Genomic DNA, 26968 nt, shown 5'->3' with positions numbered 1-26968 from the left:
AAGATAGATTGCCCAAAACCCACAAGAAAATTAGATACACCACCCCCACCCTCTACTTTTCATTAGGAATTATTCTTCAACAAGAGATTGTATAATAATAATCTCTTGTCTTCAGTTATTTCTTCAAGCCAGGTTTGATGCCTGGAGTAAACTACTGCTTTCTTGTTCGCCTGGTGGTGGTAGACGCTGGCGTTGAGTGGATATTTTTCGAAAAAATCCGATGATAACCAGAGTTGGTCCAAGATTCTGCTTTCTATTGTTTTTGTGCCTGCAAGAAATATTGGCGACCGTATGACTAGACGTGTCTTAACTTGTTATCGCTTGAACAAATACGTAATTACTGTACCCCCAAAATTTGAATAATCTTAACATTGTGCAAATTTCGTATCTTTTTTTACGTTTTTTGCTTAAGGATGTGTTTTGCACTGGGGATTTCTATTAGCAAGTTAAGGCAAGAAAAAAAGAACTGAGCGAAGTTTATGAAATAGATGCTCCTTACTTCACAAGCTAAATAACTCTTGACATCATTTTGCAAGAGAGCAAGGGAAAGACACGAGCCCATTTCTGCAAGTGGTAGCCATGTGCACATCCAATCATCGACTGTTTTCTTTTTCCTTTTAAGGAAAGCGCTCCCTTTAAGTTTCAAAATCTTTAATCTTGATAGAACCTTCTCATCGATTCTGACTTTGAAATTATTATCTTTTGTCTCGTTGCTTCTCCTTAACATTGTATCTTCTAGAGCGTTGCAAGTCAAATATGTTTTGTTAAATAAGTTTTGCATCTGAATGCAAATGCTACAAATGCACCTGGATGGCCTTTAATTTTGTTCCCCGTGTGATGGTTCTACAGGATCACCGTCTTCCATCGTCTGCGTTTTCGCGTAGTCCAAATTACCTTTCCCTTTTGAAAGAAAACATGAGTTTATCCTTTGGTTCCACTGGTTAACTGCTTATAAATACGTGCTTTTTTCTTCATTCACGATGGAACCCTAGTGGTTGAATCGTGTATATGAACAGAAATATCTGATTTTTGACTTTCATTTCTTTGTCCAGGTGAGATGGCATGTTTGCAATGGCAAATAGGCTCAAACTTCGCCCCTTGTAAGGTAAATCCAAGAGAGTCTTGGATTCCGGATTCCACGCTGTGGATTCCGAATTTCATGTCTGTGGGTTCCGGATTCCACATCCATTGATTCCAGATTCCATAAGTGGCTGGATTCCAGATTTCAAAATTCTATTTTCTGGTTTTCAACGTTTTCTTTGTACTTTGTTTTCAAAAATATAAGTATAAAATATAATTCTTGGCCTTACCAGAGAGGATTGTGAATATAGGAACGGTTTCTGAAGTCCACTGAGTCCACATCGTTGAAGAAATACTAACGAGGAAGGGCTATTCTTATTTTAATAATAACAACGGCGTCAACAATAATAAAAGGGTACACATTGCCAAAATCAGTGACTTTTAGGTTCAAACATAACTCGTCTCCGAATTGTTTAATTGCCACACAGAAATGTAAGACTTCAATTACAGTTTACCAACAAATAGCGTGAAGATAGTCCAACTACTATACTACTTGCTACGCAGACAACGGAAAACGTTTACCTTAGAATAAACCGTGTCGTTCTCCGTGGTGATAAACTAACTCCCGGCAGTCTTAGCGGGAGGGATACTTCTCCCTCATCCTCTGCAGTTTGTGGTGCAGTTTCATTCTTATTGTCATCATCGTTACCATAGTCCCTATTAGCAATTCGACAGAGCCTGTTATCCTTCTCTGTTGTTAAAATGATGTCTGATCCATCGGAAGAAAATTCGAGTACTCGGGTTAGAATGCACTTGGGGGAATTCCCATTACAGACATCACCGGAGGTGTATTTTAGTGATTCAGTTTTTTGGTTTCATTAGTTTGTCTAGTTTTGCACCCGTACAGCTGTTCTCCGCAGTGCCACATTAGCATCCACAACTTGGCAGGCTGTTGTTACGTCTTTTTGCTTTCCTGTAACGAGGCTGTGATCGTAGTGGGACACATACTAAGGGAATAAGAAAGGGTGCCAGTTAGCTCTTTCGTTTTTGAGCGGACATTTTCCTGTCTTACGCCTCTTCCACACTCCCCAGCAAATTCTCGCATCACAGTTTCTCGCCTTGTGTCTTCTTCTTTGCTACCTGTTCCTTCAGTGATTGCTGACTGCTTGTTTGGTCGCGTCTTGATGCAACAGTCGCTAAAGGAAAAGAAGAGGCCCTGGAACCAACACAACAGACTGGATTCCAGCAACCTTCTGGATTACAATGGTTGGATTTCGGATTCCATTAGCTGGATTCCGGATTCCAAAGCCGTGGATTCCGTATTCTACAGACCAAAATTACCTGGATTCCGGATTCCGGATTCCGGATTCCGGATTACCTAACATAGGGCGACAATTTGTTGTTTGTGAGTATGATGCACAAAATCAACAGTGCACAGAGCATGACGGGAAGTAACAATTAGTATAATTAACAGCTGATGAAATTATGGCCGCCGAAAAGGATTTGAACATGAATGATGTTTAGGCTCTGTTTACAGCTGCTGTTGCTTCGACTTCAGCTTTTTTTTTTTAACCTTTAAGGAAAAGCGGAGAGAATGCATCCGAAGAATATTTTGAGTAAAAGAAAACATTACAGTTGTACTTCCTACGGGATTTGGCTATAGTGTTATTTACAGGCCCGAAAATTCTAGAAGAAAATGCATTGTTCTTCTTCCACCAACTCGAAAACGTTTGTAGTTGTGGCAAGTCCTTGGGAATATATTCGGAACCAACAAGTTGTGAATCCAAAACTTTAATGCTGCCACATTCGGGGAATCAGCCAAGCTTGACAGAGAAATTCAACATTGTTTACGGAATCGCTGAACAATCTGAACGCATTTGTTACAAAATGATAGTTGAGTAGCTGCTGCTGAAAAACTAGAATTTCTCAAAGTCCATTTTCCTCAAACTATTTTAATAACATCTTTTATTGGCATCTCAAATATTCGAGTTTAAATAAAGTTTATTGTACTGTTGATTGCACCTGATGATATCATCAAGAATTCGGGATTTTTCTGCCATTTTATCTCGAAATGATTTGGTCCTTGATGGTTTGAACAAAGAAACCGCACCAACTGTCAAGCGGGCTTTGATTGCAGACATAAAGTTTATAGAGTGCTATTTTGTTTTCGTCGTGTCTTTCCTTGAATCGCAGCGTGCAGGTAATTTGCGGTAAAATCTGATTGGCTCACATTTATAGCATGACACATGATAGCATCACTCTTGACAGCTGGCGGCAGACGACTCGTTAAGAAATTGTAAGTTCTGCGTCTGTCAAGTTTTATCGGATTAACGTGCGATCAACCGAACTCTTCTTGTGACACGGCGCTTAGCTTACAGACAAACAATCAATCCTGCAATATGTCAAACACATCTGAAATCTCGGAAGGGTGAGTAAATAAACCTCGAAATGCTTGTGTCTTGCTTAGCTTACGTTATATTTATGATCATGTCATCATGAATTTGAATGGCAAACAACACCTAGTATGCAAATTATGCTTTCCATCTATTTAAACTCAGCACTTGTATTTATTTATCACTTGATAATGGAGTTACGATGACTTCGAAACGTCGTGAAAATAAAAATCTAGTCAGTTTCATTTGTTTTTTCTTTCAAATTAGATTTGCACGAGATGCACGAGTGATTGGCATGGAAACGCCTTTACCCTTAAGTGACTGAAAATTGTATTTGACGGCAAAAATCCGCTAGTGAACTATAATATTACTCAATTCAAGCACATTGTAATTGATAGTCGTTTATGCAAGTGACTCAATTTTCTATCACGATTTCAAAACTGAGCTTAATGAGATATTAAATATTTTTAGTTTTCTATCAAAAGTGATTCACACCATAAGTTAATATTTTAGGTACAAGAAATTAAATATACTACACTGCAATTCGAAAGGTATCGAGAATTATTCTTGTATATAGTAAACGTCATAGAAAGTGCGGCGTGCGGAGTTTTATTCACGAGTTGTTTGTGTCAAAAACCCGAACGAGCGAGGAAAGAGCGAGTGAGGGTTTCTGACACAAACAACGAGTGAATAAAACCCCGTACAAAGCACTTTCTATGTCTTGAACTGTTTATTACACATAAGACGAGAATTTTCATTAAAATAGTTTTATGAACGCAAATTAGAAACAAAAAACTCACTAACAATAGAACCAAATGCAAATTTAATTTAATTCAATAAGAAAGTAGTACGATTGGCACGAGATGCACGAGATGCACGAGATGCACGAGTGATTGGCATGGAAACGCCTTTACGCTATCGTTGATTGGTTATACTCCCACATGTGAAGTAGCTGTACGCCATTCTGATTTTCCACATGTGAAAATAAAGCGTATAGATTTGTACAAATGAGCTTTATGGAATGAAATTCTCATGTTATGTGTAATAAAATTGTTTACATAACCGTTTTTCTTTTTCTTAACGCACCCTGTGTTAGTTTCACTGAAATGCATGTACGACTTGGGGGACGGTTTTATTTTCAATGCACGCTTTTAAAAAGTAGTATTTGAGCAAAAATATGACAACATTTCAAAAAATTTCAAACAAAATCAGTATACATATGGTAAAAAGCGAAACGGAATGGGTTCAGGGATAGCGCGGTGGTGAGAGCACTCGCCTCCCACCAATGTGGTTAGATTCTCGGACTCGGTGTCATATGTGGGTTGAGTATGTTGGTTCTCTACACTGCATCAAAAGGTTTTCTCCGGATACTCCGGTTTCCCCTCTCCCCACAAACCAACATTTGACTTGATCTGCCTTCATTGTTAATTTCAGTTTACAGTGTCCCAAATTAGTGCTCCAGCGCTAGAACGACACTTAAATAAAGTTCCTTTCCTTACCTTTCCTTTTGTCATTTGTGCGGTATAACACATATGAATGATTCATATAGGCCATTTTCCAGTTGTTGGCTCAGTAACCTAGCCTATGAATGGCTGCGAGGCTGCCGATGACCTTAAATATGTTTCCCGGATATCGATCGTGATGCCATACGATTTCAGAGTTAGGACGCTATCTTGGACTAGCTGGCCGACGGGCACATCCTCTCGATCTGATGTGATTGTGAGTCTGTCATGCCTCGACAGCGGGTTTGTATCGCAATGCCGGCATGCTCAATTGCTTTGCAGTCATGCGTGTTGGTTTCTCCGCTGTTTTCTTCGCTGTTTTTTTTTTTTTCAAACGTAATTGAAGTTATGTTAATTTATTTGAAGTATCACTAGCAAATATGACTAAAGCGACTTATTAGAACATCAGAAAACTGTGTAGTGATATGTTTTGTAGGAAACACACTACAATTGGCCCCCGCATGGCAATTCGTGTCGGCAACGATACTGAGTTGTGATTTGTCTAGTCGGCTGCTTTTCACAGGAGATTCAAGTTCTCTCTGCGTACTGCCACAAAAGCACCCCACAAGTCCACTTTCCCTGAATATTTCTGGGCAATTAGTACAATAAAAAATATTACTTTACTAAACATCGAACGCACTTTACTAATCCGTGATTACTACCAGTTTTAATTAGTGTGCATCACCACCAGAAAAGCAAAGAGTTTTCTATCAAAGCAGGGTCACCGGCAGCCTCGCTTCCATTCTTAGGCCAGGTAACTTAGCTACAACTGTAAAATGGTCTATGAATTTCAGTGAAACTGGCACTGCGTGCGTTTGAAAAAAAAAAGTGTGTGGAAAATATATGCGAGCCATGCAAGCCATAGTTGCGAGTCATGAGAGCCAACATGGCGCACCATGCGAGTTAACATGCGAGTCACACGATCAGTGAAAACTAACCGTTTTAAAATGGGTGCTTAGACTTAAATACTCTTTAGCAGCGATATTTAAAATCGGTGCTTAGACTAGAATGTCTCGCTGGCTCGCAGTTTGTCAAGACCCGAGCAAAGCAGTAATGTAAACAATTTATGACAAAAATAATCAGTATAATCATTCTTACTTCGTCCATCGTTCAAGTATCATCGACTCTGAAAATATCAGCCCTCTTTATCAGTTGATTTGGCTATTCACTTGTATTGTTGCCGAAGTGTACTTTATTAGCGACAGACGGGACATAGACTTCTGCCTTCCGTGATAAAGACAAATCTTTAAGACAGTAAGAAGGCAAGGTGGCTTGGCTTCATATTTGCGTTTGGTTTGTTCCGGGCTCATTGACCAAGCTAAGTAAATAAGCCGCTGGTTGTCTGCTAAAATGTTTATTTTGGATTTTTCTCGAATTCGTCATTTTTACGGCGAAAATTAATATGCAAGGTATCTTTCCGTTGCACTGCTCATCCCCCCCCCCCCCCCTCCCCACCCCCTTCCTGAAGCAGAGTCTCACTTCAGTGCAACGAATCCTTAACTCTGTCATTGATATCAATGGATTCCTTCCTGGGTCGAAAATCGTGTTTTGCATTTCTGTTGAAATCCAAAGCCGGATCATAAAACCACAAAATACGCTCTAATTGAACCGTCTTGTTAATGCTGGTCCAGTGCGGCTGCTCCTTTCTTGGGCCTTTTGGTTTCTTAATTGGTTAAGCCTCTGATGATGAGTAATCAGAAATGAATTTTCTTAGATTCTCCTAGAAAAAAGTTCCCTAAGATAGTCAAATTTCCCAGTCTAAGCAAGGCAAGAATATTTGGTTCTTGGGGGATCTTGAATGTTCGATTCGATCGGTACATAACGGATACCAAACATTCCTCATTTTTCCTATGAACATGCATTTACTCACATTCACCGTTAATTAATGAAATTTTTTTCAAGGTGCAAGGAAGTTCTATTGCTGTTCGATCTTGGATGCCTTGCCCCAGCAGTAAGTATAAGAATGTGTGTTTTACAATCTCTACTGTAAAATGACTTTTGGATTTAACCACGGAATGAATCATGAATCAATAACAACAGGTTAGTTTCAATTCACTCCCGAGTTGCACCTTTATCTAAACCACGCTGCGCCTAACATGAATTGCCTAATGGGGATGGGGAGCCGTCTCGTCCCGCAATACTTTTGGTTAGCACCGTAAAATAAAAAAATGGATTTTCGGATCTTCTGCGCAGACTCAGAAATTTGAAACATTTGTGGTTGCCAAATGAACCCTTACTATGATTGTGCAGATTTCGAAACTGGCCAAGGTCCTCAGCATCGTTCCCAGTCGTCCTCACGCGAATCAAACGTTACGTCACCGGACGAGCGGATCGGGAAGCCTGGCCAAAATAGGAAAGTTCCAAAATGGCGGCTGATTGCGACCATCTTCTTCACCTGTGATTATCAGAGGGGTATGGATGGGAAACGTTTTTTGCTTGAATGTCAGAAACTCCGAGACGCTGGACCTGCTTTTTCAGTTCGCGAAGAAGAGATCAATGCGCCATAGCAGTTCGTTCTCTCTTATGAACTTGAAGAATATGCACCTGGTGGTCACTCGAGATGCGGAAGTTGTTTATATCGATCGATTTCGGTGTTGGCTTACGGAGACAATTCCAAACACTTGAATTTTCGTGGATTTTCGCGTACGTTAATTGCATTAGCAAACTTGCATTAAATAATTCCTCTTATTATAAAGCTGACTGATTTGTTTCCCCCAACAGCGGGCGCTCTCATTGGTTACTTCGAGGTCACATGACATTTAACAATAAAACTGTTTCCCGCCAAAAGTCTCTGAGCGGGCAATAGTGCAAAATATACATACTTTATACATACATACATACTTTATTGCATAGCTCCCCCCTGGGGGCTCTTCCGCCATACATGAATATGAAATATTAAATTACAAAAAAAAAAAACAAAAAAAAAAAAACAACAACAACATAATAATAAGATAAGATAAAATAAGATAATAACTATTTACAAATAAAATATAGATTATATATATATATATATATAAACAGCTTATATTTGAATATTAAATTCACATGTTACGAATTGAAAATATTCTTAAAAGTTCTCCTTTTAAAACCACCTAGGCTTTCCGTGTCTCTGATAAATTTAGGTAAAAAGTTAAAACTTTTAGCCTCACGGAAGGCAAAAGCCCTTTGCCCAGCCGCGATCCTACACTTGGGTAACGTAAGCTCGCTCTTTTGCCTGGTATCTCTTTGGTGAATTTCTGAGCGTTGTTTAAATCGTTCACACAGATAGTTAGGAGTCAAGTTGTTGATGCATTTATAAACATGACTAAGTCATTAAAGAGTAGTTTTTTCTTTACGTTAAGCCATTTAAGGGACTTCAGGGCTTCTGTAATGTGATCGTACTTTTTCAAGCCAGTTACGATCCTGCAAGCGTAATTCTGGACTAACTGAAGTTTTTTAATATTCTCATTGCTTGTGTTGCTCCAGACTGTCGAACAATAAAAAAGTTTGCAAAAGACGAAAGCTTTTATGAGATATATTAGAGTGCTTCGATCCAATAAATGCTTTATCCTGTTCTTCAGCAAGATTCGTGGCTTTCAAAGCTGTCACTTTTCCCACATTAGCATAAAATTCATTGAGTTTATTTGCCAGAAGGAGTGGATTTTCAACAGCGGCTAATGGAGCGTTTTTCTTTGGAAGACAACGGTTAAGAATTTTCCAGATCGAGTTGGAGTTTCCATTCGATTTTAAAATTTCAGAACGAACATGTTCTTTTTCAGCAAGCTTGATTTCCCGTTTGACTTCCTGACGAAAAAAGCGATAAGCATTCCAGTGTAATTTGTCGTTGGTTTTCATCGCCTTTTTATGCCACATATCACGCGTGTTCATTAGTCCTTTGATCTCTGGTGTAATGAATGGATTAGGCCTTGAATTTATCCTGATTCGTTTGATTGGGGCGTGCTCGTCCAAGACCTGAAGAAAAAGGCAGTTAAAGGCGTTTACTTGATCGTCAGGATCATCAAAAATATTAGCTATATGGAAGGGAACATCTGCTAAATCGTCAATAAAGCCATTGCGATCGTAATTTTTATATGTTCTCGTGGTTACAAATGTGTTCCGTGCCCTTAGAGTCTTAAACTTGAGTGTTAAGCTCACCAAACTATGATCGCTAATTGCAGACTGTATCACATCGCAAGCGTAGATAATATTTTCGTTCGTAGTCAGAGCAACATCGATGAGTGATTCAGAATTTTCGGTTACTCTTGTTGCGGTCTTAACGAGTTGTGTTAGGCCAAACGTCGAGCAAAAGTTGATCAACGCGCGACCCCCAGGATCAGTTGTTCCAAGAACATTACAGTTAAGATCTCCAAGGATTAGCACATTTAAGCCACGTAGCAAAGAGTCAACAAACGTCTTGCTTAAGTCTTCTAAGAAATCTATTGGGGCATCCGGTGGTCTGTAAACTGTGCAGAGAAGGAAAGATTTAAATTTCTTATACTGTACATTCATCCAAAGCTGTTGAAAATTGGATTCAGACATTGAGGACCATTTTTCAATCACCGAGGCCTTATAAATGTTTTTTACGTAAACAAGTAATCCGCCACCTCTCTTGTGTAGCCCTCGATCTTGCCTGAAAGTCGTATATCCTGGAATGAGAATATCCGCGTCACATATTGTAGAGTCCAACCACGACTCAGAAATTGTAAAAATGTCGTACTTGTTATTGATAATCATGTCTTTAAGAAGGTGGAAATTTTCCCGAGACGCCACAGAGCGTACATTAAGATGGGCGACGGACATGAGATGTTTTCGATTCTTCGTTGCTTGATTTCTGGTCGATTTATTGCCTTGATTTGTAGTTTCGTTGCTGCCGGCTTCTCCTCGTGTGGAGGGCCCAGGTTGCGGGTGAATGTCTCCAGACAGGAGAATAAGATTAACCTCAAAGAAGCCTCGAACGTCAGGCATCGCCATGGTCGTTTGGCCACGTTTAGACCATTTGCAAATGGGAGACCTTAGCTGTTGACACCGCGACGAAATTCGTCGAAAGAAAGTACAGCGATTTGAATCAAAGGTGATATTTTTGCTGGTCCTGTCGAGGAGAAGCGACGAAAGAAATAGGATAATCAAGATAATGATAAAAATCGAGGGACGGGCGCAAACGTGACCGACCGCCATGACTTTCATTAAGTAGTAAAATATATGACGTCAGAGGGTAACAGTGCAGTGTTACCTGCGAATGTTGACCGACGGCCGCCGTTGTTGTTGCCATTGCACTTTTTCTTTTTGTGCTACATAACAAATCACTTAATGACTGGTCCCTCGGAAACAGTTCATTTTGCTTTCCTCGAATTTCAATGTATCGCTCTGCTGCGGCTCGGGGAAACATTGAGATTCTCGGGAAAGGAAATTAAATGTTTCCCTCGGGACCAGTCATTAAAGTGGTACTACGACCAAAAAAAATTTTTTTGTTTTTCCTTTGGATTTCAAAACTATGTTAACTAAACACTAACTCACCCAAGTTTTAGGCTCTGATTTTAAAAAGACACCTGTTTATTTTAGCTGGAATTTTCTTATTTATTGGTCCGCCATTACTAACTTTAAAATCTTGAGAGAGCTGGGTCGAGGAGAAAATGACGTCAAACACGCACTAGTTTAAGAATGCAATGCGTGTGTACGCGGCCTAATTAATATGCAGCACGGGAGTTTCGGGCTTTCAGACTTTTCAACTCGTGTTTTGCATATATAATAAATTGCGTTTACACGCTGAAATTTTAAGCTAGTGAGTAAATGACGTCATTTTCTCTAGATCCAACCCTCTTAGGTCCAATCGGCCAACTTTGAACGTGAGTAATGGCGGACCATGAAATCCAAAACTTACACTCAAAATAAACAGCCTTTGGATAAAACTCAAAACTCAAAATTTTGCCAGTTAGGTGTTAAGCGAACACGCTTTCAAAATCTGAAGAAAAAAAAGAAATGATTTTTTGATCATAGTACCACTTTAAGTGTTTGATATTACCTCCTTGATAGTCTTGATCGTATTGTGACGGAAGAGGACATTTGTGGTATATCCTTAAACAGCAAGAGTGATATGGATGCTAGTCTTGTTGCAGAAATTCTGAAGACCGAGTAGGCCTAGACACAAATATCAAGTTAAATCGCCTAAATATGTTTCCCGGAAATTCCCGATTTTTTCTCTAAATATCTCGATTTTTCTCTAAATATCCTGGTTTTTTTTTTCGTAATATCCCGAAAATATCTGCCTTCATTTCTATAAATAATGCAGCAATAACCTAACAAAGTATAAGGTATATATGACACGTATTAAATGGAGAATACTGCTGCATGTTCATTTTCTTTGAATTTTTGTGTTTGTAAGCAGCATTTAACTTAAAAATTTGCTTTCTTTCTCTCTCCATTTTTCTGGGGAAAAAACGTGACTTCAATAATTTTTCCCTAAAAAAATCACATTTTGTTTTTTCTAAATATCTCGAGAATTTCTTAAATATCTCAAAATTTTCTAAATATCTCAAAACATATCCGGATATTTGTGTCTAGGTCTAACACGACGGAGGTAATGAAAGGTTGAAGCTCTTCATTCTGAATACGTCTCAATATTAGCATGTATTTAAAAGTCTGTTTACGAGCCAAGTGGCCCATCAGAGCCGGAGCTTATCCCGCTTTCTATGGCATGAAGCGACTAGTAGTATTTTTTTACTCCCCCCCTGGATGGGATGCCAGTCCATCCCAGGGTTTACCCCAGCATTTCACCGGTGCCCGTTTATACACCTGGGTGGAGAGAGGCACCGTGGGAGTAAAGTGTCCTTCCCAAGAACACAACATAATGTCACCGGCCAGGACCGGAACCTGGACCACTCAATCTGGAGTCAAGCACACTAAACATGAGGCCACCGCGCCTCTCAGATTAGCATGTATTTGCTACCGTATTAAATTCGAGAGTAAATAAATTATTGCATTGAACTATATCAAGAGACTATCAGGTGAGAGAACACATCCCCGTGCCCTATGATAATCTTTTTCAATCTATTTCAAGCTTCGCGCTACGCTGTGAAAGTTATTTTTAGTTTTGCCCACATAACCGCGCGGCTCATGGTCAGAGGATCAGATGTCATTTGAAGAAACTTGCTAGGATTTTTCTCGCCGTCGTATGATCCAGTGAAATCCTAAATCGAAATTTGAGGATGTGATCGGCTTTAAGCGGTCATTGCGTCATAACGTCATTACAATTGACAATCAGGAGTCTTTCCTAAAATAGCCTCGCAGCTTGACTACGAGCTAAAATTAGATTGAAAAAGATTATCATTGGAAGAGGCCCATGTATGGGGGATGTGTTCTCTCACCTCATAGTCTCCTGACTGTATTTTTGGCATTCAAAAGTCCCCAGAAGAAAGAAGAAATACCTGGAAGCGTCACCTAAGGCAGTGTCTACTTTTTGTTGTTTACAACATTAATTTTTGGTTTGTCTTTTGAAGTTAAAGCTTCATTAATTTAAACTCGGTGCCATCCTGGGTGCACACAATTAACCAGTGTTAGTTCTTAAGTGGTTTATGTTGCTGACCTGCCATTGCAATAATAGTATAATTATTTAAAGTGCAATAAGCTTATTCATTCAAATGGGCATTTTCAGCTCCCAGATTACAAAAAAAATATTTATTTTTCTTAAAAGTCCTCCTATTTTGAAAAAGCACAGGAAAGATTTCATGCAAAACTTTAAAAATAATGCCCCCAAGTTTTTTTCTTAGGAAAAATGGCCCCCTAATTTTGGCTAATTTAAATAACCCTTTGTACCCCCATCTTTTTGTTTCTTTCCCTACCGAACGAATGATCAGTCAGGCTTTAAGGGCTGCGGCCAAACTCACCAACTTTTATAAAACATGATTTATTGATTGAATATAACAAACTTTGGAACTGAAAAACAAAAAAAATAAACAGTTAAAGTAGTGACAGTAATATGTGTAGTTAATTTATCACTTGTCTACTTTGCAGCAAAAATCCCAATCAGAAAAAAAATTCTCGTTGTATTATTTTTTATCCAATAGGTGAAACATGTTTGTCATATGACAATTCTTCCACACATATTTGAAGAAAAGCCAGCTTTGGCTGTCTTTTGCATTGGAGTAGATTAGGACCTGTGGCAAATTTGCAGAACTTTTATTCCTAATCATGTTTTTCTTTCACACTTTCACCTCTTGTGTATCATATTGTTTGGAGTAAATGGTACATGTCTTTTTACAGTACTAGACACAGTTTTCTTGGGTGAGACTGAAATAGAAATAATATAAAAAAGTTGCTTTCCTATGATATATGATTAGTCCTGGTAAACAAATACTCTTGAAGTACCTGACCTTCTGGTTTTGATGATGTGCTCTTTGCCTGTCCATTGTTCACTTGACAGAAAAGAGTATCACAGGTATAAAGGAATGGTAGGATAATTGGGACGCAGAGGACCTAAAGAACTCCATGTACGTGGATAATGTCCTCTTTGGAGCTATTAACGATGACGACGCAGAACACTATTACCGTCTTTCTCGACAGCTCTTGGCTAGTGCAGGAATGAACCTCAGGCAGTGGACCACTAACTCAAGTAACCTACCGACAAGCCGAAGTTTCTGGGCCTGGAGTGGGATTCAATTGCAATTGCCGACACAATCAGTTTCCCTTTAATGCAAGTTGTGTCAAAGACTAAAGCGCTACATGATCAGCTCACAAAGAGAATCGTTTTGAGTATTGCTGCAAAGGTGTTTGACCCACTTGGATTACTTGAGCCATTCACAGTGAGAGCCAAAATGATGTTAAAAGAATTGTGGAAACAGAAGGTTAGCTGGGACAGCCAATTGCCAGAGGAGCTTAAACTTCATTGGTGGACATGGCTTGAGGAGTCCCGCTTATCATAGGATGGAGCGGAGCCAATTTACACGATTTCGGAGATTCCAGCAAGAAGGCCTACGGAGCAGTGGCAAATCTCAGATCAACACAAGAAAGTGGTGTGCAATCTACTATCGTTGTAGCTGTAGTGCCCGGGCGCCTTCACAATTATGTTAACTTTCTTTGCTGTAAAAGATTTCGTATTCATATTTTTCAACTATATGTTTGTTAAATTGTCAAGGAATAGACCGTCTCGAGTTATTTTGGTTGGAGTCGTTGGAAGTTCTTGAGACACTGATCTTACTTAGCCGTGTTGCAAAAGAGCCACTCTCATCATTATAGGCTCGTCGTCTTCCAGTAACACAAAGGCGTCATCGGACAAGGGAATGTAGTCTCGCATCAGACGGGCAAATGCCTCTTTGATTTTTTTAGCGAGCCCTTGGTCAGTGCAGTCCGTGTAAATTTAAAAAATAGACCTAAGGTCTTTTCGCGCATTTCTGCCATTGACACAAAGGTGCTTAACTTCACGCCACTAATCACGTGGGAGCGTGTCCTTCAAGTCCCGCATCCTTTTTTTTATAGTAACTCTCTCGACACCTTTTCCTTTCGTGATCCACTTTAAAATTATTACTAAGCAACTTGAATAGGAGCGTGTCCCCGGATGAAAAAGCGCTCTGTCTATTATGAATAAGCGGTATAAGATCAGGATTTAGCCAGGGCCTGTCTAATTGATGAACGCGGACAGAACGTTTAGACATAATTATGTTAAGACCAGAATTGATGACCCTTGCTATTGGAACCAACTTATCTCCGCCTGATTCACTTTGACTCAGCACGCTATCCCATGGGATCTCTAAAAGGTATCGACCAAGACTAGCAACGTCACTTGGCCATTTATCGAGTGTTTTTATGGTCTTTCTCCGAACTTGCGATTTCTGACGAATGTTGGGCAGGACCGTGATACACGTACAGATGATCTGAGATGTTGATGTAGATGTTGATCTAACCCTAACCCTAACCCTAACTGACTGGTGCCTTGTAGTAATCCTTCATGTTTGAGTATATCTGGTCGAGCCGTCCTTAGGCCCAGTGTTGGGATCTTGATTATGGGTTCGAGCTGGTCACATTTAGTTGATGCTTTGAAGTCAAATTTGTTGAAATCGTCAGCGATATAAATAGCACTGTTCGGGAATTTTGCTTCAATATGGTCTAGAGATGATGTTAGGTACTCGCGCGAAGCTGCATCACTGGTGTCGGGATGCTGGTCCGGGTGATAAACGACTACAACAATTAAGTTGGAAAACTCGCGAGGCAAGCGAGTAGGTCTCAAGCTGGCTCAGAGGGCTTCATGATCATTACTCTGTAGTTCTTGCAGTACCTCCCACTGAATTGAGTCCTTGACATATAAACAAACGCCGCCATGGTCTTGATTTTGTCGGTCTCTTCTGTATAACTGATATGCTTGGATGTTGATTGGGTTATCAGGAATCGAGGCCTTAAGCCTGGTTTCAGTGAGGAGAGCAAGATCTATATTTTGCCGTTAGATAGGCGCCAACAAGATAGGATTGCTAAGGAGAGGAGATGGGACAAAATATACTGACGTCCCTCGGGAGTCACCGTCCTTCATAGGACCAGAGCCAGAGGTCACAATTTAAATATTTAATAAGTTCCTTTGGTTAGCCATCTTTTTCCTCCATTTTTCACTCCCTGAGAACGGGAACCTCGCAAACGCTCTTGGTTGAAGTGTAGGAATGGTACATGTGTTTGTGTTTGTGTTTGTTCCGTAAGTCTTGCACCTGCCTCGTTTGCCTCTCATTGGTTTCAGTATTCCAGCTAGCTTGCACGCTCGCCATCTTTCTGGTTCAAGCGGTTTCACGTTTGAGAGCTCAAACTCCGCCAATTTCTCCTTGTCATGAGCAATTCCCATGAATATCGAAGCATCTTGTAGAATTTGATTAAAAAATATTAAACATGTGACCGGTCTCGGTCTCGAGGACTGGTCTCGCGGGAAAATAAATCTAAATATAGAACGGTCTGTTGAAACCCAATTCAAAAATTACAATGAAGCAATGAAGTCATGGGCTTATTGCATATAAAAGAGAATTAAAAGTTTTTGATGATGACGTTAGCTATGCGTCAGCCCTCTAATAGATCATAGGTGACAACCAATCAACAGGCGTGCATTATTGAGCTTATCACATAACAAATTATTTAGATCATGAGGAAGAACGCCCCAAAACGTAAATGTAGCCAATTATTACGTCATACTTTATTGGAAAACAAATCCGATTGAGCAAGAGTCGAACTTATGTCCCTCACATTACAAGCTCGAATACTTTGTCACTAAGCCTCAGCAAATCGCATGCGCATAATTAAAAAAAACGTCCATGTTACAAACGGCCTGCACACTGCTTGGCTGATTAAGAAGATTAAGATTAGTTGTTAGACGTATCAACATAATCATTATAATTTATTGCTTACAACTCGTTTCATCGTTTGGATTGTGGCTAGTTAGCAATGGCCATTTATTTTATATTGAATATCAACCTCGTTTTCTCAGGGTGCTTTTCCCTGGCTTTGGGAAAAGCGCCCTGTGGACGAGGCTGATTGAATATAGCTCGTGTAGTTGTTTTGTTCCTTCTCACACTTCGACTATTATTTACTCGAAGACACCATCTTTGTTAATGCCTTCTTCCAATCGAGATTAAAGTTCATTAATGTTTATGTGAGTAGCTATCTTAAACTTTGTGGATAATTATCTTAACAGCCGAGTTCGAAGGGTTAACGGGCCCTAATGCAAAACGTGAGGGCCATACATGAACTGGCGATACATAGACTGGAACTATAAGGACGAAACTTTTAATTATGTCTTTTAAAATGAGGAATTGAGGTCTTTCAATATAGGACGAAAAATTGAATTTTAAAAACAGGAGGCCGTATTGTACGGCCCTCTAGCCAAATGTAGTGCGCGTACTTTGTGAGGGAAAATATTTGGCTAAAAGGTCAGGGCAGACGAAGCAAGCGGAGTGAGGTCCGCGCTATGGCCTCGAGCCAAATATTTTCCCGCCTGACCTGACCTGACTCGGTCAGTAAGTGTTTTATCATATGGTCTCTAAGGATTATTTAAGAGAACTGAGAATCAAAGATACAGCCTTTACAGAAAAGCTATGAATTTCCTCAGAAAAAAATGATTCAATGTGATATTTCCCTCTTCCGTCTGTTTAACTTGACGAAATCTTCTAAAAATGTATAACCTTTTTACAGGGTCATGCGCTTTTTCTAGCTCCAGTCTATCTTATGTGTACATTAGGACCCTCATACGGGGATTTTCGAGACCGTATGGGTCATATGATAAGCGGTATTGATTTATCCTTTTATAAGAATAGTTCTTTATTTGCTTATATATTTATTTATTTTTATTGTTGTTGTTGTTGTTTTTTTTTTGTAGCTTGCTATCATTTTTATCTTGGCCATTCTTGAGCGACGCAAAGGATTCAAACTTGAGTTCTGCGATGGACGACCTGGGCTGCCAGTGTAAGTGGCAATATGTTCTCGTCAACTTTTGAAAAACAATTGTCGCCTTCTGTACCCAAGTTGTGAGGAGTACGGTGAAATAGTAGAAAGATAACGACTGAAGATGAAATTTAAAAAAAGTCTACCTTGAAAACTGTAAAGAAAGATCCCGATGACGTCAAATTATTAATATGAATGTGCCAACCTTATTGATTCACAAAACAATTTGGCACATTTGAAGTACGGAAAGAACCTTTGGAAACAAATGTTTCTCTAATAATAATCGTGTCGTGATTCATGTTTGGAATTCTTTCCTTTATCTCGACAGAATAAAGAAACAAATTTCTATATTAATTAACTCTTTCCAAACAAACGAAATTATAAAACTGCAGCTTCCAAAAGAAAGAGCAAAGCTGTTCTCGTCCAACATATGAGCGTTTTCTTAGCTTTGCTCAACCAACATGACCAAGAAGAAGTTGACGGAAACAAGCGCTATCTTCCTACCAAAAGACAGCATATTTGCAAGCTACATGTTTTGGGAATGTTTTAAGTTATGGTCGTGTCTTAAGTGTAGGTTTATTCTCTCAGTGTTTTTTTCTTTTGAAAACAGAAGATATGTGTTACAGACATTCCTTTTGATATGGTACAGTAAAATTGCTGTTCAGTGATAAAGTGTTGTAGTGCCAAACATTGTAATATTAGAACGTTTCGTTCAAAGGTTGAAACTGGTTTAAGCCACCTTAAACTGCTATTATTTTAAAAAAAATCACTTCCTTTTCTTTCTTCAGATTTTGAAAGTGTGACTGCTTAACATTAGACTGGCAAAATCTTGAGCTTTGATTTTTATCCAAAAGTTGTTTACTTTGAGTGTAAGTTTTGGATTTCGCGTTACGCCATTACTCACGTTCAAAACTGACCAACCGGACCTCAGAGGGTTAGATCTAGGGAAAAGGGACGTCATTTACTCACTGGTTTAAACTCTCATCAACTAGACGCTCCATAAAGCGTATACTGGGTTGCCTGTGGTACGTGCTACACAAAAAAGGAAGGCACTGAATTGGGTGGTAATGAACTGCAGCGTTCCAGTTAATTTTTTCAAGTGGGGGGTCATTAAGACAATTTGTGGGGTCACCCACATGTCGCGCCGGAAGAGGCCCTTTGGCTCACACGTTCACACCTTTAATTATTTTGTAATATCCTGTCCTATTTTGAGGTCTTTTAGTTTTTTGAGCTTTAGTAATAAATTCAGTTTAAAGATAACAAGACACGCTCTTGAGTAAATAAAGTTCACTCGTTTCTTCTCAGATAAAGGGAAAAAAAACATAGTTTTTATATATAGCTCTAAATCGAATCCTCATCCAAAGACTTTTATGATGTTTTGTCAAAAGGGAGAAATTGATCACGTGCTAGGCAACCCTAAAGGTGCACGTGATCACCTTGTGTCAACTGAATGAACTACGGGAAAGCATGTTAACCGTTCGTCGTTTTCAGAGGAAAACAACGTCTTTGGTTTTTTTAATTTTGTTGTAATATTTAACTGAATATTTACATTTCATCTGTCGGGTCAGGAAGCCGTCTTTATCGGATTCCTGAGAACGTATCTATTTTGACTTCAGGGTGAACTATTTGCACAATCGCGAGGTTGAGCGGCCGTGTAACTGAAAATCCGAACATCCATGAGATACAAAAACAGACTTGCGAATTATCGCAAATCACATTGCTGACAAGTACAAAAGCAGAAGAAAAGGTTAATAAATATGAAGTTTCTTACTATCTGAATGTTTCTGGGTTAGAGTAAAGGGATATACAGTTTGTATTGTCACGCAAATGATGTAATTTCATGACACTCAAAATTCGCAAAAAGCGTGAGTTTCATGTAAACAATCTTCGCACTATCAAGCCGTAGCAATAAATTGGATTAACCAGGAAGTGAAAGAAATATTGTTGCCTTCCCAAATAAATTTCATTTTACACTACAATGACAAAATCATTTGTCAAAAAAATAAAATTCCTGTCTCCGTGAGTATCACATTTCAACGCACGTACTATGCAAATTTGTTAACTGGATCATTTTCACTGCGTCCCGATTACTGCGAAAATTTTCTTCTTTCAAATACATTGTATTAACGAAAATATTATTTCTCGTCAAGTGTTGCATCTTTTATGTTCAAATCACCGCTAAAAATAAAGATTTTTTAACGATCTATCAGTAGATATTTTTTCATAATTTAATATTCTCTGTCAAAATTTGCGCAACAGTCAAATCACAAAAATAGCAACGCACGGAACAAATTTAGTCGCATTCACCTCGTCGTCGAATTCTCATGCTTATGAAAGGAATTTTTAGTTATTGTGAAAATCTTTCTATATTCGTTAGCAATTATCTTTTCAAATTTCACAGAAATCGACCGGTCCGCGAATATTTTAAGAGTTTTTTTCAATGGGATGTCAAAAGGCCAAGTGGATGTTATGCAAAATAGGGCAAGTTCGAGTGATCAAGTTGCGCGTGTGACCCGTTATAATAAATATTTTTTTCACAAAATGTTGCCGAATCGTCAAGTATCACCACAGAAGACACATCATTCTAAAAGCATATTTTACGCAAAAAGTATGTTCTGAAGGTAATTTTGAGAGTGGGAATAAAGTTTACGGCAGACGAGAATAACAAACTCACAAGGCCCGCATGGTATATTTATATTAAGTTTAGGTGATTCCTTGGTATTGCATTGCGCATCGCTACTGCGCACGATCTTCGCGTCATTAGCGCGCACACATGAGCACATGAGTGTACAAAACGTGAGAGATTTCCCTCAAACTAAGCCCGATAGCGAAATAAATGCTCCTTTTCTCTCAAACGAGCACGGTTATCCCCAATTTTTTTTTCAGGTATTTGCTAAGAACAGTCTAATAAAGAACTTATTTGAAGAAGAAAAAAAAGTTTGATAGTAGAACATGAATTTTTTTGGAAAACAGTTCCGTACTGGGTGTATTTTGGCCAAGTCGAGGACTTCAAGATAACCACGGAACTATCCCAAATAGTGTACTATTCCCACAACCAGGCCTTCCAAAACGGCGTAAATGAAGCAATACTGCTTTCGTGAATAAAAGGAGCTTTATTTTCAAATAAATAAATAAAATGGAGTAACCAAGACTTAATTATGTATTAAGAGGATTCGAATTTTTAACGCGCAACCAGTAAAAATACCCCATTTTAAGAGCCTGCTGACGCGTAAACAAGCATGGTGACCCCATTTTTTTATTGCATTTTTTAAATGTTCATATCATGGCTGTTAATTATGCCAAGTTTCCAAAAATGTTTGATAGTAGAACAATTTCAAAGGAATTACCTTAACACAACAGAAAGACGCTTACCTCATTTTGACACTAAAATGCTTTACTATTGCCATAAAGGCTATCCACTTAAGCTGGCATATTACACAACACGATGAATTCATTAAGGCCACCTTTTTCAGCGAAATATTTTTTGAAACAAACAACATATTTGCTATTAGAGGCAAAGAACCCCTTCCTATTTCATCACGTGCGTGAAGACAGGAAACTCGATCATGTCAAATTACACTCTGTGTCAAAAGGGCAAATAAATAAATTTCCCACCAGTGTTCAGCATCAAACCCTTTACTGAAAAACCCTTTACTTGAATTATCAAGCAAAAAATGGGCAACAAGCTTTCTTTCAAATAATCTTTGACTAAGAAGAATTAGTGAAATTTCCAATTGTTACCGGATGACTGTGGGAGGCCGGTTTCGGGTCCGGGTTCTGGTCCTGGCCAGGGATATTGTGTTGTGTTCTTGAGCAAGACACTTTAATCTCATGGTGCCTCTCTCCACCCAGGTGTGTAAATGGGTCCCGGCGAATCTAATGCTGGGGGTAACCCTGCAATGGACTGGCATGCCATTTAGAGGGGAGTAGAAATACTCCTAGTCGCCTCATGCAATTGAAACCGGAATAAGCTCCGGCCTTGATGGGCCTTTTGGCTCGTAGAGCATACTTTATCTTTTACCGGAAGACTGTGCAGGATTGAGTGCAAACAAATACAAATTAGCCAGACAAAAGAGATCAGAGATCCAAGTTGTTCAATTCCTTCTCTGTCTTTGTTAAACCCAAAAGTTACTAGAGAATTTTTCATTCGATTTCAGCGTTGTACAAAACACCACACTTGTACAATATTACAACTACAGCTCATTTTGATTACGGCTCGACGGGCGACAGATTGTTGTCGAAGTCCATTACTCGTAGCTTTTAAGATTCTATATTTTTTTTTCACGGCCTGTCTTGTTTATCCAATTTACGTTCCATTCTTTAGCTCCATAAAGGTACATTTTGCTTAAAGATCCTCCAAAACACCATTTGCCTTTCAATCTTCGACGCCATTGCAAGTTAATGAAATATCCTACTGTTTCAAACCAGAGAAATCTACGCCTTTCTACTACCCCCTGAAATCCTACCGCGGAAGACTACGCACAAAGGCCCCACTTAGCAAGGGAGTGATAGGAGAGACTTTTTCCGACTGGGATTGCCATACTGCCAACCCATTAAAAAAAAAAAAAAAACGGAGAAATATTACCCATTTTCCGACTGAAATTGCCATACTGGCAACCCAGTAATTAAACGTAGCTTGTTATATATGCAAAACACGAGTTTAAAAGTCTGAAAGATGGAACCTCCCGTGCTGCATATTAATTCAGCCGCTTACACAAGCATTGCATTCTTAAACTATTGAGTCTGACGTCATTTTTCCCCCGGTCCAGTTCTCTCAAGATCTTATAGCTGGTAATGGCGGACCATACACCCGATTCATAAATGGAGGCCAACCCTGGTCGAGTTAGCGACCAAACATGGCATCAAGGCGTTTTAGGACAAACACACAGTATTTTTGAGGAGGGAAGAAAAAAAGAAAAAAAAAAAAAAGAACTTCAACAGGGCTTGCCAAAACCCACGACGTCGAGTGTGCGATTGCTCTGCACCGCTCTATCAGCTGAGCTATCAAGCCAATTAAGAGCTGGGCACTTGCGCGTCAATCGTTTGTGTGTGCACGGTTATGGATGGGTTCGAGTCTCGATTTCTCATGCAGTTCGAATAAATGAAAATTTAATATAATGTATAGTGAGATGATCTATTGTTTGTTTCTTGCATCATTGGATGATGCCGTAACATGCAAACAACCCATCTGTAGTTCCTTTCTTCACTTAGTTTTTGCTGAATTTGCTTTATTTACAGGCCGGTCAACTTTTTCAGCAAACACAACAGATACACTATTGCTATAACCTTTGGAGCTACTGCCATCACCTGCACAAGCCTGTTTGCAAGAGCTTTCCTTAGAATTGATAGTTTTCCTGGAATCATTCCCTGGTCTACCTCGCCATGGTTAAAGGGTATTTATTGGATTTTCATTACATTTTCTTTTAATTTGTAACTTTAAACTGATTAAGTGTAATGACAAAAAGTGTGTTGCATGTGGTCAAGGTTTCGACTGAACTTTGTCTTCGAATTTTGTCGCATGATTGTTGGTAGGGATTTTTAAAACTCTAAAAAACAAATTTTCGTCTCTGTAACCTGTGCCATGATTTTGTCGGAATCGCCGATATCGATGCTGGCTGGGTGATGGAAATATTGTTGATGATGAAAAGACTGCTAACATCAGACTACTGCTAACATCGGCTTTTAATCGGTTTTCACTTTCTTGCCTAACCTTCCGTATCAGGAAGAAATTTAATGCTTTGTTTTCTCAAAGCTTAGGATATTCATATTTTGGATGAAAAAAAGTAATCCGAGAACGACTGGAGCGGGAAGAAGATATCTTTCCTCCCACAATCTTCCCTTAACTTTGCCGACTTGATTCTCGCTACCTTTTCCGAGAGGAAGTGCTCGTAGACAAGGTTGTTGCAGCAAAGAACTTTTTATTAGAGATTACAACGAGCAATTTTTCTCAGCCTTCATTTGTTTGTTTGTTTGTTTGTTTCTAGTCGTTGAGGGTCTGATACTCGTGCTTGTTTATGGAATACTTTTCTACCCGTGTTTTGCCTGCCTTACAACAGATCAAAGGCTGATAGGAGCCGTCCTGGGATTTATTTATGGAGCTATAAGGTTTGATAATCTCAAGCATTTGCGTTGCGATAGGTTTTCATTTGCCGTCACTATCTCAAAGAAAAAATAAGACTGGATCGACCATGTGTTGTTTGAAGTGAAGGGCAAGAAAACCGCGCCTCCATCTTGTTGGGACCACCTTGAGACCTCAGCGAAAGAGTTCACATTTTGAGTAATGCAGTTGTATTGGACATGTATGAGTCTAACCTGTGAGGCGTCCTGGCCAACCGCGATCCAGTCATTGTCTAACGATGGCCAATTGATTTAAAACTCTTAACGCTTAAGGTGGCTAGAGTATTTGCGAATACCCTCGCTGCAGGGCACAAATTACGAAAGGAAACCTAGTTAATTTCTCTTAAAGTGTTCCCTGCAGAGATTTACCAGTATGGGTACCGATATAATAAGGCTTATTGTTGGGCATCAATTTTGGGATTATGGCCGTTACCATGGCAACATCACATCTAGTAACAGGCAGATATATTCCTATTTTTGGCCTAAATTTCTTAATATTTATACTTTCCATTTCCTTTTGCCTGACATTTTGCAGTGATAAAAAGTCAAGGTCGTTCAGACGGTTTTGCCAATATTGTGTAATTTGTCATTCTCCTTAATATATTCGATTAGCTCTGACAGATTTTAACAAATATAGGGTATTTGATAGGAATTGAATGTGGTTAGAACTGAGCCAGTTAAAAAGAAGAAGAGGCAGATTTGGTCACGCTAACGTCACAAAAATCAGAAAAACACGCGCGATTCAGGCTTCTCGGGCCTTATTAGCGCTCAGCTTGCGCGTGGCCCTAAAACGCTAGGGAGCCTCCTTGAGTTGTTTCGCTTGTGATGTCGCTTTCCAAAATTCAGTGGATAAAATTTGATTGGCTAAACTGCGGGACAAAAATGGTTAAAAAAATTGAGGAATACGACTTCTCGAAAAACAACTCCCTCGGAAGTTAGAAAACACCTTGCCTTTGATTCGCTGCATTTCTGTCACGGACGAAGAAAACGTGGTCACCAGTCACGTGACTGAAATCGATACTAGTTGTCGAAAATTATACCAGAAAATTTACGCGTTGTAACTCAACCGGAAGACCCCATGCTTTATTTTCATATTTTCAGTACATAAGCAATATTTTAAAGGTTTACGTAACACCACAGATATTTATGTAAAGATTTTAAAATATTTTTAACAGCTTTTTTAAGAGACCTTTAGATTCTAGGAAGAGGACGAGAACGAGGACGAGTTTTGACTGCCCGTTTTTAGCGAAAATACTTGGAAAATTTATAACCCGTACGATTAATCTTACTCTTTGTTAGAAGTATAGATTGCTCAGTTATTCTTATTGCTGGTAACTGAACCTTTTTGCGGATCGAAAAATGCCAAAATTGCTACAGTCTTGTTGGCTTGTTTTGACACGATGACATTTTTGCAAAACCTCGTACTAAAATGTCGACGGTATCACCACGTTTTTCCCACACTGTTTTGCGCGATCATTGTTGTTCTATGAGAAAATCTCGTACTCGTAGTCGTTTTCGTCCAAGAATCTAAAGCTCTCTATTACAGGTGACGAGAACGACAAAAAGGTATTATTTGACTGAATTAAAATCGTAGAAAAAAAATTAACCAAAACTATTCTAGATATGTAAACGCTTCGACTAAAAAAGAAACGTGACAACGAATACCAATATTAACGAAACGAATATTCACTAAAAGCTATTTTTTTGTCTTACAGGAGAAACCGTGATGAAATATTTTCAAACTGACACACACAAATGTGCTTGTGCTTGTGCTTGCGTCAATTTTAAAAACCAGCGTTAATCGTTTTATTTTTTTTTAATTGTTTGACAGATTCTCGTTTGGATTTGGTATCGTTTTCCACTGTAGCAGTTTGTTCAATGTGAGTTTAAACTTCATCTACATCTGTCTGCATCTACATATTGTCCCTTAAGTTAGGGTCGTGTTTGCAAGGATGTAACTATACAATATCTGTCTTTTTTGAGACATCAGCGCTAGGTCGCCCATTTTTTGTGGAAGTGCACTTTAAGTGCACTACACACTATGTCACCGGGTTGTGAGAGTAGAGAGTTTAAGCAAATCACTACGGCTGGTGCTACTACGGCTGCCGTGACTGAAAAGGTCTGGTGTGAGTACGTCTCGGTGGTCTGCTGAATTTTAAGTTTAGCAAAGCAAAATACAAAGAAACATACGCTAAGGATTTTAAAATCTTTTTTATTTGGTTTTTCTCAGCCAAATGGCTTCCCTCAAAGGACGATGGCCGTTGTTCGCCTTTCTAGGACGAACTGATTATTTCTGAGCAAAAACGAATGCCTTACACTTTGTACAATAACAACAATTTGATGGATGAAATATTTAATTTCAGAGACAAATATCTCTAAGAATATCGAGTGAAGAACACAAATACATCAATACTCAAAGAAGCAAAATAGCATCGTATAGTATCCATTTATAAAACATCTTCACTAAATCCTCAAAGCAAACTTAACCGAAGAAAAACAACCTCGTACTAAACACGAATATTTCACTTTACTCACTTCGCCATTCCAACACCTTTTCCAAAACGTATCGTAAATTCACGATACGGATTTACAAGCTTAAGAGAGGCAACCTTGACACAATCTTTGACTTAAATTGACTTTAAAGGATATAGTATCCAATGGAATTCTTAAAATGCCGAGATGTCCGTGGAAAAGGGCCAGAGCCGGCAAAATAAGCCCGGGCCGACGTAGTGGCCACTACGGCAAGGGGGGAATTTACTTCCGGCAGCCGTATCAGAGCCAGCCGTAGCGATTTGCTTAAAGTTCCTAGTGTGGTCCGTGGTACCAACAGGCCTGCAGCGCGTGCGTAAATCACGAAAATAAACAGGTCTGTTGGAAGCGTGCTTGAGTTTCAACAAAATGAGCCCCAAAATCGGCAAGAATTTGGGATGCTAATGAATAATAAGGCAGCTGCTATTTCCAAAATGATGGAATTACCTGGTGATAAATAACCTCGTCTAAGAGAGTAAATTTTTGACTTTGCAGAAACAATGGTCAACCTCAAGAGTTAAGGGATTGTGATCTTTGTGTTAAATTTGCACAAAACAAAAACACGGTGTCTTGCCATCATTTTGACACAGATTTATCCTTTGTTTGGCGAGTAAACACGCAAGGTAACTTAATCACGGCGCCCGCTGAATTCGATCTTACTTTCGATTTTGCAATTTCATTGTGCAGCCGAAAGTACAGTAGAAAAATTGAACGTAGCAAAAATCTCCCAGAATGTTTTTCTCTGATGGTAACTTTTTATATTCTCGGTTCAAAATTTTCATGTCGCAAATTTAGTTGTTGATGGCAAAATACTTTATTCTCGATCGACAGTTCCTGACAACTTCCTTCTGCTCTTGCTAAAAACTGTGTATCAATAATTATTTACTTTTGCAGCAGTATTTGTTTTGCATAAAGCAGGTTAAACAAAATCTGTACGTTGCTTGGTTCGCAATTTTCGAGCATTAAAATAGAATATTCGGTTCTATATTTCTGACGGCAAGTCGTATATTTTAAGGTTTCCCATCCCAA

General features: G+C 39.1%; 1 protein-coding gene across 1 annotated transcript in view; it reads left to right on the top strand.

Annotated features, from left to right (window-relative positions):
• The first annotated feature begins 3302 nt into the window (after positions 1-3302).
• Positions 3303-26968, top strand: part of LOC138031991 (stimulated by retinoic acid gene 6 protein-like) — a 50259-nt gene continuing 26593 nt past the window's right edge. Inside the window, exons 1-6 of the mRNA XM_068879578.1 lie at positions 3303-3448; positions 6818-6866; positions 17229-17314; positions 22532-22686; positions 23278-23398; positions 25242-25290. Of these exons, the coding sequence (XP_068735679.1) occupies positions 3420-3448; positions 6818-6866; positions 17229-17314; positions 22532-22686; positions 23278-23398; positions 25242-25290 (489 nt within the window). The 5' untranslated portion in view covers positions 3303-3419. The remainder of the gene's footprint in view (positions 3449-6817; positions 6867-17228; positions 17315-22531; positions 22687-23277; positions 23399-25241; positions 25291-26968) is intronic.

The sequence above is a fragment of the Montipora capricornis genome, chromosome 14 (assembly GCF_036669925.1).
Source record: "Montipora capricornis isolate CH-2021 chromosome 14, ASM3666992v2, whole genome shotgun sequence".
NCBI classification, from domain to species: Eukaryota; Metazoa; Cnidaria; class Anthozoa; order Scleractinia; family Acroporidae; genus Montipora; species Montipora capricornis.
Note: the sequence above shows the minus strand (reverse complement) of the source record. Positions and strands in the feature narration are given on the sequence as shown.